The sequence below is a fragment of the Dryobates pubescens genome, chromosome 15, assembly GCF_014839835.1.
Source record: "Dryobates pubescens isolate bDryPub1 chromosome 15, bDryPub1.pri, whole genome shotgun sequence".
Lineage (NCBI taxonomy): Eukaryota > Metazoa > Chordata > Aves > Piciformes > Picidae > Dryobates > Dryobates pubescens.
In genome coordinates, this window is record NC_071626.1 from 17,404,091 (window position 1) to 17,420,637 (window position 16,547).

The 16,547-nt window shown below is 43.4% G+C and overlaps 1 protein-coding gene across 1 annotated transcript in view; it reads left to right on the forward strand.

Annotated features, from left to right (window-relative positions):
• The window catches only part of EPHB6 (EPH receptor B6), a 48,542-nt gene extending 39,035 nt beyond the window's left edge, over positions 1 to 9,507 (forward strand). Inside the window, exons 8-17 of the mRNA XM_054167597.1 lie at positions 894 to 1,056; positions 1,867 to 1,981; positions 2,879 to 2,934; positions 3,042 to 3,161; positions 3,532 to 3,779; positions 4,700 to 4,915; positions 6,013 to 6,162; positions 6,305 to 6,492; positions 7,889 to 8,044; positions 8,998 to 9,507. Coding sequence (XP_054023572.1) covers positions 894 to 1,056; positions 1,867 to 1,981; positions 2,879 to 2,934; positions 3,042 to 3,161; positions 3,532 to 3,779; positions 4,700 to 4,915; positions 6,013 to 6,162; positions 6,305 to 6,492; positions 7,889 to 8,044; positions 8,998 to 9,106 — 1,521 coding nt within the window. The 3' untranslated portion in view covers positions 9,107 to 9,507. The remainder of the gene's footprint in view (positions 1 to 893; positions 1,057 to 1,866; positions 1,982 to 2,878; positions 2,935 to 3,041; positions 3,162 to 3,531; positions 3,780 to 4,699; positions 4,916 to 6,012; positions 6,163 to 6,304; positions 6,493 to 7,888; positions 8,045 to 8,997) is intronic.
• The last annotated feature ends 7,040 nt before the right edge of the window (positions 9,508 to 16,547 follow it).

The window sequence follows — 16,547 nt, forward strand, 5'->3', positions numbered from 1 at the left end:
AAGAAAAAAAGAAAAGGGAAGATACTTGTAGCTAAACTGAAAAACTGTGGCAAACAACCCGGTAGGTTTAGCACCAGATGAAACAGGTAACAGTGTAAGGAGATGAAGTTTCCAAATGTGTATATCGGATCTGGACTGACTGCAACGTTCTGTCATGTGCCTGTGAAGGAAAGCCCTGTGCCCCCATTTATGTTTGGACAGGCATCTCTAAGACATTTTGAGAGGAGGAATGCACTCTTCATTCACTAAGTGGTGGATACGGTTACCCATTTATGTGCTGGAATTGCAGGGTGGCAAGCACAAAGCTGTTCTCCATTCACATCTTTCATGACTCCTAATCCAACTGATTTGAGGGGAAGAGGTACACAGGGCCCTGCAGACACCTTTCTATTCCATATTCTTGATCTTTCACATAAATACTTTTGCAAGTTGGTGCCGGGCTGTTTTTGTCATAGTAAAAGGACCTGCTATTTGCAATAGCACATCTAGCAGCTTCCTGGATACAGTATTACATGTATTCGTGTTCTGGATTCTCCTAGGAGACTACATGAGTTTGGAGCTTGTAGAAAGCAAAATTTCTGGGCAGGATAGGGCTCTTTTAGTGGATATGGTTAGCAAGGACCCAATGATAAGGTAGTTTTGTCTCTCTTACTCACGTTCAGGTCAAGTCTGAATGTATTTGGCAGACTTTTGAGGGAAGCCCAGGTAATAAAAAGCAGCAGTGAGGAAAAACTAGTGTGTGAGAAGTCAGGTCTGGAATAGCAGTTGTGGCTGTGAGGCTCAGTAACAGCTTCAAAGAATACAGTCAACATGGTAACTAGCATTTGTTGATGGAAAGAGCAAGTGGTGTGGGCAGAAGTCTCACATTCCATTTTGATCACCAACATTCACAGGCTGACGATGAGGATAATTCATTCACCTTGACTAGTGAAACCAACATGGCCACTATATCAAACCTGAGCCCAGGCAAGATCTATGCCTTCCAAGTACAAGCCAGAACAGCAGTGGGCTATGGCCCATACAGTGGAAGGATGTATTTCCAGACTTTAAAGGGCGGTAAGTGCTGCCATTTTGTACTCGGATCTGCATGCAACCATCGTTCCCTTGTGTGCGTCCTTGAGTGTTTTAGCTTATCCTCTGGAGGACTGCTACCAGACACTCCTGCTCAGCTTTTATTTCTGTTTATCATAATTTGCATATGCAGATTTGCTCACTTGGAGAAGTTTATGCAGTCAGAGTGTATTGTTTACACTATTGCTGTATTCCTCAGTCCTGGTCCTTGTTGCCTCTGTGCCTCTGACAAGCAATAGCAGTGTGTCAGGAGGACTGTTCTCAGCTGGGTATTAAAAGTGCATAGCTTATACACTGCTGTGGTTTTGTCTCCAGCTGTGCTAGGACAGTTCTTAGAGCTGAATGCTTTGTGAAGGGCTTAGTGGAACATGGGATGTATACCCAGAAGTTTACCTTCCAGCAGTATCCCTATCTATTCATGCAGAGGGCAACCTTGTGACACTCTGGTTTGGATCAAAGGTGCTCATGTATGTCACCTACAAGCTAAATTAATAGAGAAAAGTGGTCTTAAAGTTTGGATGTAGAACTGGCCTATACTTAAGAGGCTAGTCAGGTGACAAGAGGACAAAGGACAAGTAGACTCAGAGGGAGCACTGGCTTTTCAGAAGTAGGAATGAATGCACAGGAGAAGCGCAGTGACTGAAGGGTTAAAGGGACAATCAAGTCAAACATATGTTGAATTGCCAGGACTAGCCTGGGAAGCAAAGGGCTGGTAAGGATGTAATTATGGGTGAGACTTAGTTGAATAGAAGGGAAACTGACAGCTGCTGTCCTCTGTGTCTGCCTTCTTGCCAGGAGAGCGCTCATCGATGCCTCAGGACCGGCTGCTGCTTATCGTGGGCTCTGCGCTGGGTGGTTTGGCCTTCTTGGTAATTGCTGCTGTTACCATCCTTGCCATCGTCTTCAAGAGGTGAATTCCTTGACCTGCTTATGTGCTTTGCAGATAGTGGGACTTTCTTACCCTCACTACATAACCCCACACCAAAGGAAACATCCTGGTCTACATTTATCCAGATGTCCTTGAGATTGAGGAATGATCCTGCCTCATTACTTATATCTGAGCAGCCTCTCCTTTCATAAAATCCTCACACACTTAGCTGGTATTTGTGGATAACATTTGCTTGACTCACACACGTCTACAGGAGGAGGCAAATCTGAGAAATGCCTATGCTGACAAGGGTCTGTGCTTACTGGAAATTAGGTGCAGTAAATATTACAACAATAAAGACCACAACTGGTGTGACCTACATGTTCAGACATTGCATCATGGAACTTATTTCTGGGCTCTGTGTGGTTGTCTTGGTAAACCATCCTTATAAAAAGTATACTCAAAGTTAATACTGTTTAAGATATGAGGAAGAAAAATAAAGAATTCATCTTTAGGGGAAATCTATACAAATGAAGCATCGAAGTAAATGGTTCTTAGAATATTTTTTTGAGCAATTTAAAAGGCATCACAGGAGATGGCTTAGACTACTATTAAAAAGAATAATTTGTCTTAACAAAATTAAAAGGTGGATTTATCCTGAAGAGCAAGAAACTTTCCTAGACAGTGATGTTAAACTCTGATTTATCTTTTTTCAGCAAAGTGCTGGAGGCCCTTTCATTTGTCGTATCTAAAGTGGGGATGCAAACAGTAGTCTAGAAACTACCACACAGAAAACAAGCATGCACTTGTTACCAAGAGATGGGCAGGATCTTAACACCCATCTTCTGTCCCTAAAATCCAGGATTGTGAAGCCTACCCCAGCATCCTATGGGAGACTCTTGTATATGTTTTGATTTCCCTTTCCCTTATGTCCTGCAGTAAAAGACAAGAGACTCCATACACCGACCGCCTGCAGCAGTACATCAGTGCACGAGGTAAGAGTTCTTGAGTGAAGGATCACAAGGGCCTGTCTCTTTTCAGGGTCCATTAACACCCAAGTCTCTCAGGGGCTGATGTTTTGGGGCTGTCTCCTCCACTACAGGACTTGGAGTGAAGTATTACATTGATCCTTCAACCTATGAAGATCCCAATGAAGCTATTAGAGAATTTGCCAAGGAGATTGATGTGTCTCTCATCAAGATTGAAGAGGTCATTGGATCAGGTAGTGTGAAAGTTTGCAAATTTTGAAGTGGCTTCTTGTTTACCTTGAGACATGGCACACTACTGGCCTGAAATGGATCCAACCATGGCACATCAAGTGTTTCAGGATAGCTAATCTTCATTTTTTACTAAAATTCATCTTAACCTCCCTACCCTTAGATGCTGGCTCCAAACCAAGTATAAAATACCCTTTGAATACTGGGAGCTCCACATTTGAACCCTGAAGAAGTAGTCTCCAACCTGAGCCTTCATCAAGAACAAACAGTGCCTAGAGTCTTCCAGAACTAAAACAGCAGAATGTTTTAGTGCCCCTGACTAAAATTCTTTGCTGTATTTCCTTACTTGAGGTGTGTTTCTTCCCTCCCTGACAGGAGAGTTTGGAGAGGTGTGCTTTGGGCGCCTAAAACACCCAGGGAAGCGTGAATACACAGTAGCTATTAAGACCCTGAAGTCAGGTTACACAGATGAGCAGCGACGGGAGTTCCTGAGCGAGGCCAGCATCATGGGGCAATTTGAGCATCCCAATGTCATCCATCTGGAGGGTGTGGTCACCAAAAGCCGACCAGTCATGATTGTTACTGAGTTCATGGAGAATGGATCACTGGATTCCTTCCTCAGGGTACCACAACCAGAGTCTCCCACAACTGTTACCTCTTCATCTTGCTGTATGCCAGTCTCAGATCTGATAACTTTGCCTGTCCTTCTTTACTCATGTCTCCATAAGTCCTTAATTGCCCTCTTTTGGGTGCAGTAGAAGCAATAGCAAATAACCAGAGTAAGTGGTTTGGTGCCAACATGGTAAAAATTGTCCAGAAGCTCACTCATTGTTTAAGATGTTGTTGTTAATTTAGATGTCTCCAGGTCAAATAATTAATGGTAAACAGTACTAGATGGTTTCTCTTTGCATGCAACCTTCAAATTCCTAATGCACATGCTCCAGTAATGTTTGTCAGACTTTATTCCACCAAGTGTTTTCAAGTTTCAACATTCTACTAAAATAATGAAGCCCGTGGCTTTTTTTGAACTTGGAGTTCTCTGTGCTGCTCCTAGTACTGAAACATAAAGTACATTTTTGTAGTATAGATGCTTCACTTAATTATTTTTTTCCCCTACTGATTCATATGCTAATTCAGCCACATGATTTGGCAGCTACATGTTGAAGAGCACATGAACACATTTTGTAGAAGTGCATAGAACCCATTTTGAAGATCCTCAACAGTAAGAGGAGATTCATCTGCTCCTGTTCATTTAGCCTCCTAGTAGGTAATGAGACTAGGTGTAGAATGCTGGAGGAGGATACGGCCACAAAATGAGAATTGCCTTCAGAAAAAAATCACCAGTGTCTGACTTGAGATTCATTGATTTAAGCCTGCCCACCTTTCTTATTTGCTGTCCCTGAACCTTCAGATTTTGGCTGAAGTTAAGATGCACGTTCACTAACTTCATAAACCCACCTTGTTACCTTGCTCTTTGTTAGTTTTCCTTGTTGGCTTCATGTTCTCTAATCATAAAAGCTTGTGTTTTCCTCCTCAATTGCAGCAGAAGGAGGGCCAGTTCAGTGTGCTCCAGCTCGTGGGAATGCTGCGAGGGATCGCAGCTGGCATGCGCTACCTTTCAGACATGAACTACGTGCACCGCGACCTGGCAGCACGGAACATCCTAGTCAACAGTAACCTAGTGTGCAAGGTGTCAGACTTTGGTTTGTCCCGCTTTCTGGAGGATGATGCTTCAAATCCCACCTACACTGGAGCTCTGGTGAGTTACTGCTGTGAAGTGAGTTACTGCAACGCTGCCAGCTATGGCTTTTTTCCTGTGTTCCTGATGGATTTGATGTACTCTTTGTAGCCTGTCTTGAAAACAGAGGAGCCAGTGGTGTAGAGCAACCTGTCTTGTGGGCTAACTATTCCGAGCCAGTATAAAAACCTCAAAACCCTGAATATCTGATCCATTCTGCTATGTGAAGTGGAGTCTTAGTGCTGTCCTTTGTGGAATGATGGTGAATAGGATAAATCGTATTGCTTGATGTAGGTGTAACCTTTCATCAGCTTCTTAAGGTCCCTTCCAACCCTAACAATTCTATGATTAGCTTCTTTCAGGAAGTATAAAAGACTGAAGGAAGGATTGAAGTCCTGTACTACCACCCTTAGAGGGAAGAGTTGTTTTTTTTCCTACAGAATACACCTAAGTGGCATATTTATGGGCTTACAGTCAACCATCAAATGAACTTATTGCCTGTGGTGTTCTGACATCTGTTATAGGTACTAGAAATGGGTGGGAGTAGCAGAGGCAAGTTGAAACTACCATTGGGTATGCAGGGGGTGAAGAGGAATTCACCCACTGAACAGTGAAACAAGTGTCTGTGTTTTGTGTAGGTATGTGCTTTGAAGAACCAGCACCTGAGTGATAGGCAGGTCATTCCTGCAGCCAGAGAGGTCAGAATGGAAATAGGAAGGGGTTAGTGCTAGCCACTTGCATCTGCCCTTGGTGGTGCAGGTTGGGATTGTTTAAATGGCTTTAGATTTACAAATTATGGTGACTCTAGGGAGGTTTTTATTACCTGCTGGCTCTCAAATGTTGTAAAGAAGAGCTATGAAAGTGAAAATCTGTTACATCAAGCCATTTGTGGCAACAAGGGGGCATGATTCTGTGTTTTCCATCTATATTTGTCAATAGAACAAGGCAGAAACTTCATTAATGTAATCCAGCAATGTCTACAAAACAGCATCAGCTGGACTGGCACTCAGTGCTCAGAGTTCTCTTGTGCTACCAGCATCTGCTCAGTTCAGTGATATCATTCTCACAAACAGTCCTTATTTCACTAACATTCTGGTTGCTCTTTGACTGCTTTCTAGGGCTGCAAAATCCCCATCCGTTGGACAGCCCCAGAAGCTATACAGTATCGCAAGTTCACCTCCTCCAGTGATGTTTGGAGCTATGGCATTGTCTTGTGGGAGGTGATGTCCTATGGTGAGAGACCTTACTGGGACATGTCCAATCAGGATGTAAGTTTTGGAAGTGGTGAGAGTGTACTATTGCCTCTCCGTCCTGTTATCGGTTCAAGCAGAAGAAAATCATACACCACCATTGAAGCTTGTTTGTCTTTTATTTTCCCAACTGTGATAAAGATTTGTTTTTTTCCTGCAGGTGATAGATGCCATTGACCAGGACTATCGTCTGCCACCACCCCCAGACTGCCCAACTGTTTTGCATTTGCTGATGCTTGATTGCTGGCAGAAGGAGAGGGTCCAGAGACCCAAATTTGAGCAAATAGTCAGTGCCCTAGATAAAATGATCCGCAAGCCATCTGTCCTCAAAGCCACTGGGAGTAGCAGGTGAGATAAGGATGTAGTGCAAAATAATAGGGCTTGTCTTTTGCTGGCATCATGAAGAAATGAAAACAGTAAATCAGGCTATATGCTATTTTTTTCAAACCCTCTCATCTGAGACTGGAAACAGATATGGAAATATATTGAGGGAGAGGGTTGGAAGAACCGTATATCATGATTCACTTAGCAGGTGATGGGGAGTTGTGAGTGCTAAATGTGAGGGGAAATGAATCTCTTTATGAGGTGCACTGAGGGTGAACAAGTGAGGGATCTTAGGGAATGAAGAGAAGGACGCACCTAGTTTCAGCTACCCAAGATATTCCATGATCACACATATATCTGTGACCACAAAAGGCAATGAAGGAAGAGAAGACCTAGAATTATGGAGGGAAGGAAATCTGTAGCTAAGACTAATTAGAACTGGAGATTGTATCCCATATTTTCCCAGATGCATTTTGTAACCTGATGAAACTAGAGGTAGGAGGAGGTCAATAGAGAAGTCTCTGGCAGTGTAAATGATACTGAGATGAGATGGCTGATGATGGAATTACAGACTGCAAGCCTGGAGGGGTTTTAGCCTCATAAATCTTGTCCCAGTGTAATGTACTCCACATCTAGGGGAGTGGAAAAGTGCCTGGTCATGCTCACTTTACTAAAACCAGCACATAAAGATAGCTGTGGGACAGATTCAAATGGTGGGTAGAAGAGCAAATGCTATGTACATCCATTCCCTTTTTACTGCTATGCTTTTATCTGATGGATCACAGAATAGTAGAATGGATTGGAAGAGACCCTGGAAGGTCATCTTGTCCAACCTCCCTGCAGTGAGCAGGGACATCTTTTAACTAGATCAGGTTGCTCAGAGCCTGATTGAGTTTTACCTTGAACATCTCTAGGGATGGGGCTTCCACCACCTCTCTGGGCAACCAGATGCTGGAGCTGAAACAATGCACTCACTGTCTCATAGGTTACTTTCTGATCCAAGGAGTGCATCTGGAAGAGGGAGAGCTAGTCACACAGGTAAAAAGGTATAAGGTCTCATCTCTGCAGTGAGAAACCTCCTCACTGCAATTCTTTGTCCAGCCAATAGGTCTAGTCCCAGAAAGTGTGGGAAGATCTGGAGCGACAAGAAGAAAATATGCCTGAGAGATTGTAAAATGGGAAGGAAGGATACATTTCTTGGCTTGGGTTGATTGTTTTCAGGCAGAGAAGGAAATGCAGGTAGTCTAGAAACAGGGCATCAAGTTGGGACATTAGGAATTAGGGAATGAAGAACAAATGTCATTACTCTCTGTTCTGTGCTCTTCAGAGGTTGCATTCTCTCCCTCTCTGAATCCTTACCTTACAAATGTAGTCAGCTGATGTTGACAACTTGTGTTTTTACCACCTGTCTCTTTTGCAGACCATCTCAGCCTCTCCTGAGCAACTGTCCTCCAGACTTCCCTTCACTCAGCAATGCCCACGAGTGGTTGGACGCTATCAAGATGGGCTGTTACAAGGAGAACTTTGACCAGGCTGGCCTGATTACGTTTGATGTCATATCACGCATGACTCTCGAGTAAGTACTACGTTTTTCTTGCAGAAAGGGAAAGCAATGTGACAAGTAGTAAGGGCTGTATGGAGAGGAAAGCCAGAGGAGAATAGCAACTCCTTCTTACATCTTACTAGGGCCTCTGGAAGTCCTCTGTACGTTTGTAATTTGTTTATGTAAGCACTAATGCTGAGCCCATGTACTCTGTCAGAGTTGCAGAGAGACTGCTCCTTCAGTGTGTTCATGACAGATGCCACAGGTAATAACCACATCTAGAACCAGTCATATCAGACACTGGGTTGGAGTGTTATGTAGAAGACAGCAGCCAGGAGAAGGAACATTCTTAATATAGAATGGTTGAGGGTGGAACAGACATTTAAAGATTACATAGTCCGTCCACCTGCCATGAGCAGGGATCTCTTTCAGTAGAGTTCAAAGGGCTCAAAGCCTGTCCAACTTGTCTTTGAATGTTTCCTGTGATGGAGCATCCACCTCTTTTCCTGGCAACTTGTTTTGTGTTTCATTACTCTTCCTTATATCCAGTCTGTATCTATTCTCCTCTTTAAAACTGTTGTTCCTTGTCCTGTCTCTACAGACCTTGATTAAAAGTCTTTCTCCATCCTTCTTGTAAGCCCCCTTCATATATTGAAAGGCGACCAAAAGGTCTCCCTGGAGATTTCTCTTAAGGCTGAACATCCCCAGCTCTCAGTTTTATTTCACAGAAGAGGTGTTCCAGCCCTCTGATCATTTTCATATCCTATTTCTACTTCTCTCTGTATCATAACCTAGTGTGTTCTGCTGTCACCCTCTCCACCCACATGCACTTGCCAAGCAAAACTGAAGCCTTGTCAACTGTCTCTCTGAGATAAACAGACTCGTATATCCAAACATAATGGTTTGGATCTACAGGGGAAGGGACTGTGACTTTTCAGCACAAGAAGCCCATTTTAACACCTTCCACATCTCTGGTTTTTCTGCAGAGATATCCAGCGTATTGGCATTACCCTTGTCGGCCACCAGAAGAAGATTCTAAACAGCATCCAGCTCATGAGAGTTCATTTGAATCAGCTTGAACCAGTTGAAGTGTGATGTTTACACCATCCTTATTCCGCTAGTCAAAATCTCTGGAAAGGTTCTGGGGGAATTCAGAAGGATTTCACTCTAAGGAGAACAGATGTCCGTACGGTACTTAAAGACTTAGTGCGGCCAGAGAGTGCACAGTACTGTTACATGAACAAAGCCAAAAATGTGCCATGATTTCAAAGCAGAGCTAAAGAACTGGGGGCATTTATATGTGGTTGGCATTGTTCACTGGAAATGGGTTGGGGTAGGGAAAGTTATGATAACATGGGGACAAGATGGAGTAATAACTCGGACAGATCACAAGCACCTATTGCCTCTTCTTTGCCAACAAAAGGTATCAGACAACTTTACAAAGCCATCAGCAGGCTTAATCTGTGGCTTGGAGTCCAGCAAAGCTACAAAACCAATAAAAGAAAAAAAAATAATACCCTTTTTTTTTTTCCCCCACACAAATGCCATCATGGTGTGAAAGATTATTGCTCTTGCAGAGATGAGCATCAGATGATCACTTGGTATGCTACCTTGGTCTGGAACACATCTTCCAGTTAGGGCACAGTATGTGGTAAAAAACAAAACGTGGTGTCTGGCAAAGAGGTTGAGAGTTGCAGTTCTTGGGTCTGCTCCACGAGCCAGGAGGGAAACCTACTCATCCTTTGTGCATTCCTTGGTGCTACCCAGCTTGATAGGATTGAAACGGAATGGAACAACAGGGATTCCTCAAACCTATCCTGTTGGATCTGCAAGTGGAGAGGGGAGCAATAAGGTTCTGGTCTTCACAAGCCTATTCTTGGTAGCAGAGGCCTAAGTTGTAGTATTCTGAAGTTGTGAATGCCCAAAATGTGGGCTTTGTTCTCCCCTGACCCCTGTAGAGACACTGAAGAACAAGACAAAAAAAATCTGAAGCCCTTTGCTTTTGAATTGTTTTTTTCTTGCCCTAACCAGCTACAGCACAGCTGATTCAATGGTGTTTCTGAAGAAAACCCAGAAATGCAGTAGCCAAAGGAGATGAAACTCTTACAGGTTCTTGCCAAGAGTGGTCAGGGTCCTTAAAAAAGTAGTGACAGTGTTCATGGTATCAACTGTGTTATCTGGTAGAGGTTCGTGATGATGATGAGTTTGTCTCTGTTCCAACAGACTAGTACCTGCTTAAAGAAAGACCTGCCGTGAGGAGGAGCAGAGCATCACTGCTCTATCTCTGTACATACCCCTGTGCAGGAGTATGAAAACATGAAGCTGAGCTTAAGAGGAAAACTCATAAACTATACACTTCACCTCACCAACACATAGGAAAGGAGATGGAAATGTCCATGTCACTCCTTGTCTACCTCACCAACACATAGGAAGGAATGTGCAAATGACCTTGTTAAGCAAAACCCAATGAAGACATGGAAAAAAAAAAGAAGATGCCTTCTTTGCATTTAGAAAGGAAATAAGCTGAGCTGTTCCACTCTGTGCCCATCTGTTGGCTCACTGTGAACTAGTCATGAACTTCAAATATTTCTCTAGCTGTCAGGGTTAGAATAGCACAACTCCTGCAAATACTGCAGTCAACCCAGAAACTGAAGACCAAACACTTCATAGTTATGAAGAGTCCTGTAGCATAGGAGGCACTCCAGAGCAGGAACTCTATAAAGCCAACACACTTCAGACTCTGTATTATACTATTAGAGCAACATTATTGTTATTTTCCTTTAGTTGCAAAGGGACAATACCAGTGCATTCTTCCAAGACATTAAAAAAAAAGTCAGTAGCAAACCAATGAACAAAACATTCACAGCAGTACAGAGACAGTGTGAAGACTGAAAGAAAGAAAATTGACCAAACACATCAGAGTACAGGGAGTTCCAATCTAGGAAATTCCCTCAAATTCAGGACATGCTGATGTTTAATTTCTTCTAGTTTATAAGTGCTTCTAGAAATTACACTAGCTAAAGGGAATTAGACATTTCTTGGAGAACTGCCTAAAAGAAGTTAAATAAACGAAACTGGAAATCACACTGGCTAAAACTAGAGTTTTAGATACAGCTATTCAGTTCTCTCTTTCAGTGCATTCTGCTGATTTTTCATACAAATCTACTCTCTGTGCATTCAGACAGCTGTAGCAGGCTGATCATTTACAAACAATTCTGTTGCTGAAAACAGACTCCAGCCCTCCTTGGACTGGGTTGGCTTGGCAAGTGAACAGGAGATTGAGAAAATCAGGTTTATTCAGAGAAGTCAGCTGGGCTGGCAGTTAGGAATGAGAATGCACTACCTGAAATAAGCTGTTTAAAAACAGACCTGTTAGTGTTGCTCTGTTAAAAAGGACAATGATTATAATGGAAGTATCTATTATAAGCTCAGTTGCACAACTGTTGCTATTTTGAACCTGTTTTCCCTGGAGACTCACCAAGCGACTTTCCGTCATTCATCTGTAGTCCTGGCTAACCTGGATGGTCCTAGTTTACTGGAGGCTAGCAAATCACAGGTGACACCCATCTACAAGAAGAGCCAGAAGCAGGATCCAGGGAACTACAGACCTGTAAGTGTGACCTTGGTGCCAGCGAAGGACATGGAGCAGATCATCCTGAGTGCCATCACATGGCACATACAAGATAACCAGGTGATTAGGACCAGTCCGCATGGGTTTATGAAAGGCAGGTCCTGCTTGACTAGCCTTCTATGACAAGGTGATATGCTTAGTGGATGACAGAAGGCTGTTGATGTTGTCTATGTAGATTTTGAAAAGCTTGAGTTTTGAGGGACCATAAAGATCATCTAGTTCCAACCTCTTACTAGATCAGGTTGCTCAAAGCCTCATCCAGCCCAGTCTTAAATGCTTCCAGGCATGAGTCATCCATAACTTCCCTGGGCAACCCATTCCAGTGTCTCACCACCCTCAACTTCTTCCTGATGTCCAATTCAAAGGTACCCTGCTCTAGTTTAAAATCATCACCCCTTCTCCTGTCAGCACCTACCCTTATAAAAGGTTCTTCTCCAGCTTCCCTGTAGATCCCCTTTCAGGTACTGGGAGGCTGCTATAAGGTGTCCTTGGAGATTTTTCTTCTCTGGGCTGAACAGACTCGATTCTTGCAGCCTGTGCTTGTAGGACAGTCTTCTGATCATCTTTGTGGCCCTCCTTTGGATGATATCTAGTAGAACCATGTCCTTCTTGTGCTGGGGGCTCCAGGGCTGGATGAAGTACTTCAGGTAGGGTCTCACAAGAGCAGAACAGGAGGAGAATCACCTCCTTTGTCCTGCTGGCCACACGTCTTTTGATGCAGCCCAGGATATGGGTGGCTTTTTGGGCTGCCTGCACACATTGCCAACCCATGTTCAAGTGCCTCATCAACCAGCACCCATAAGGCCTTCTCTGCAGTGCTGCTTTCAATCCACTCACCACCCAGCCTGGATTTCTGCTTGGGATTGCTCCAACTCAGGAGCAATTGTAGGTTTAGGCTGGAGGTTAGGAGGAAGTTTTACACAGAGTGATTGCCCATTGGAATGGGCTGCCTGAGGAGGTGGGGGGGTCGCCGTCACTGGGGGTGTTTAGGGCAAGGCTTGACAGGATGATTGGTTGCATGGTTTAGTTGATTGGGTGGTGTTGGATGATAGGTTGGATGTGATGATCTCGAAGGTCTCTTCCAACCTGGTTTATTCTATTCTATTCTATCCTTTAGTTTGTCCTCAGTAGCTTTGGAACAGCCCTTTCTTAACACCCAATGCCAGGTGAAAGTGAGAACTGTTCCCAGGCTGCTTGGAGACAGCAATTATACTCTGCATTCAAGCCTAGGGCAAAGAGCAGGTAAACACCAGATGGTGATGGCAGACAAGTGCATGGACCAGCATAACCAGCTGGTTAAAAGAGGTGATTGTCCCACTTTATTCAGTGTTGGTGTGGTCTTTAGTACTGTGTGCAGTTCTAGGAAGGATGTGAATGTAACAGGTTAAGGTACTGTAACAGGCTAACCTAACAAAAAACCCTCTGGGTTCAGATAAAAAGAGTTTAATATAAAAGAGAGAGTACAATTACCTTAGCCTGTTTGCAAAAAAAGCACAGCAGAAAGCAGCAGCAAACAGAAACCAGTGAGCTTAACCCTTACATCCCTCCTCCTCACACAGCCATTCCCACGGGAAACAACCAACACCCCAAACCCAGAACCCAAAAGCATCAACTTGGAACTGAAAGCCTCTCATGGTACCATCTGAACTTCAAGCCCCAGGATACTTTGCTCCAGCCAGCACTTTCATTCTGAAGCTGGCATGACAGCAGGTATGAATAGCAGCAGATTTAAACTCAGTCCATGACAAGGTCCTTGAGGAGGTGTGCAGAGGAGGGCAGCAAAGCTGGTGAAGGGTCTGGAAGGCTTGTCCTGTGGGGAGGGGCTGAGGACAATGGGTTTGTCAAGTTGGGAGAAAATCTGGCTGAGGCCTGGGCTCTTTGCTAGCAAGAAGTAGGGAGGCAGGTGATGATCTCTTCTCCCTGGTATCTAGTGTGGGAATGGTTCAAAGCTGTGTGAGGGAAGGTCCAGAACTGACATTAGGAAGCATTTAATTACCAAGAAGAAAATCAAACATTAGAGAGATAATGAGATAGATGCCCCATGCCTATCAGTGCTGAAGAAGCATTTGGACAGTCACCCATAATAACACTCTTTAGCTTTTGGTCAGCCCTGGAGTGGTCAGGCAGTTGAACTAGATGATCATTGAAGGTCTCCTTCAACTAGAACTGTGACATTCAGTTTTATTGTGTTCTAAAATGAAACAGGATTTCAAACATGAAGAAAACCTTAAACTATTTCTGTCATGAGACAGCCGAGGAGGAGGTGAATACTGGTCAAAAGGATCATCTGTTCTTGGACCCACTTGAACAGGCTAGCTGAGGTCAATGGGGTTGGACAGTGTCACTGAGAGTATGATTTAGCCCATAAAAGTGCAATGGCTGCAGGCTGTTTTTGTTACATAATAAACCTTTAGGTAAACCTGTTAGAAAATCACTCTTTAAAATACAGTCATTTATGGTAATGACTGCTTTCCTAATACTCTGTTGGCAGTGCTGCATTCCTCAGCATATTATCTGTGTAATCATCTAGAAGAATGTCCCAGACAGTTCTACATGAAATTCCAGTTCCTGAGAGGTAATGGGGTGGATTTTAGATACCTGAATAAACCACGTTGGTGTAACAAGTAACGTGAACACACCAGCAATAGCATGTGGCCTTGCATCAGGAATGCATGTGTTGTTGAAAAATGTTACATGTTTTCTAAGGAGCCATGCATAATCTAATGATCTTTAATAATGTAAAAATGTATTTTATATAATCATTTAAATAATTTAAAACCTCTGGAAGATCAGCTCAGTCCTATTTTTAATGCAGCTGAGAATTACAGTATCTCTCTCCCCCCCCCCTTAAGATATAGTCAAAGTTTTTAATCATCATTGTCTACTGAGAGACATGAGTTAACTCAGCTCTAATAAGTTAAATCTATCCTGTAAATTTTAAGGCTGAAAGTGGGGAGAGGCAGTGCAAGTTTTCTTAGGCTGTGCACCACAATTAAAGTGCAGGGTTACACTGATGTTCCTTTCGGCTGTGTGAAACTCAGGTCAGGCAGCGCTGTGGCACGATGGCAGCTCACTACCTCGGTGTTATGTCAGAGCATGTGGCCAGTAATGTGTGATGCAGAAGGCTGCCAGAGGTTTAGAGTTTTTATAGCTACCATCAGGATCAGATCCTCTCATGAAGCATTTAAGCATGCCTCTTGCAGGGGGCTGGGGGCCATGGTTGTCATGTAAACTAGCATAACATCACTGATGATGGGAGACCTTGCACTACCCTTAACAGTCCCTTTCCTGGTAGATCTTCGCCTTGAGAATGCCATTGAACAAGTCTCTTGCATCTCTGAATGCAGGCAGTGGGTCTGTGCTACTAGCCATGAATGTAATCTGCCTTGAAAAACCCAAGCTCTGGATTCTCTGCACTTCATTGGTTTTGATTGTGTTGTGCTTTTTACCTCATTATATCCTGTTGCAGAAGGAAATGACACTTTCTGTCAGAGGCACCTCTTCCCTTTTTCTTTCTATTTTTTTTTTTTTTAATTGGCAATATCTCTTACTTCTTCCATTGTATGAAAGACAGCCTCTTCCTCCTCTTTCTCATTTGTTGTTTTAGGAACTCTTCTCTCTGTGCACACACCCTCCACTTACTGATCTTTCTACAGCAAACAATTCCAACTGTGTCTCACGTCGTGTTTTCTTCGTGCTTTAAACAAATCTCTGTACCCATTATTACATTTTGCTGAGACAAGGTAAGCAAGGCTGGACCCAGGATTCCTGCAGAAAATTGTCTCACACATTTACAGCATGTGACAGAAGTAAATTTTCTGAAGGATGTTGGCTCTCAGACTGTTTACTTCTCTCTTTCAGCTTGTGGCTGCCTCCAGCCTTAAGCACTACAATATTCTCATTGTTATTCTCTTCCTACTTTTAAATAGGATAAAATTTTAAAAAGGAAGTGACTAACAATTAAAATATTCTAGCATCTCACCCTTTCCTGTTTTCAGGCACATTCCATTAATTTCATTATTTGCTTAGAACAGTTCATTAATCCAGTAGTAGTGAACATTGGTAATAGAGGAGGAGGGCTTAAATGAAAGTTTTCCAGCTGCTTTGTGGTTAATCTACAGTTGTTAGCTCTTTACCATGAGGGTGGTGAGACAGTGAAACTGATTGCCCAGGTAAGTTTTGGATGCCTTATGCATGTATGCTACTCCAGAAGAATAGAATGCCAGGTAGTGATAGGACTAGGGGGAATGGAATGAAGCTGGAGGTGGGGAGATTCAGGCTGGACGTGAGGAGGAAGTTCTTCCCCATGAGAGTGGTGAAGCCCTGGAATGGGTTGTCCAGGGAGGTGATTGAGGCCCCATCCCTGGAGGTGTTTAAGACCAGGCTGGATGAGGCTCTGGCCAGCCTGATCTAGTGTGGGGTGTCCCTGCCCATGGCAGGGGGGTTGGAACTAGATGATCCTTGTGGCCCCTTCCAACCCTGACTGATTCTATGATTCTAAGCAGGTGGATGAGAAGAAATCTGCATCTGGAGGTTAAATTCATGCAATGAAGAGGGAAGAGTTTTTTGAAGCCCCAGAGAGGTCTTCTCCATGTAGTGTATGTGAGGAATATTTCAAAAAACTGAGATTTTCCTTCTCTCCCCCCCCCCCCCATATTTTAGATCTTCCTATAAAATCTCATTTTCTACCAGGTTATCCACATTAGGTTTAGTATCATGTTGCATCTGATATTTTCAAAAGGAGCTTTTATTTGTCATGGAGCTGAAAAAGCCTCCAAGGCAGCTTCTAAGTTTATCATTTACTAAAACTAGGGAAATTCCTGATCATATCTTTTCCTGTCAGGGAGCAGCCTCACTACTACTGGTGGATTAAAGAGATTCAGCATAAACCCAGAGTTTTAAAAG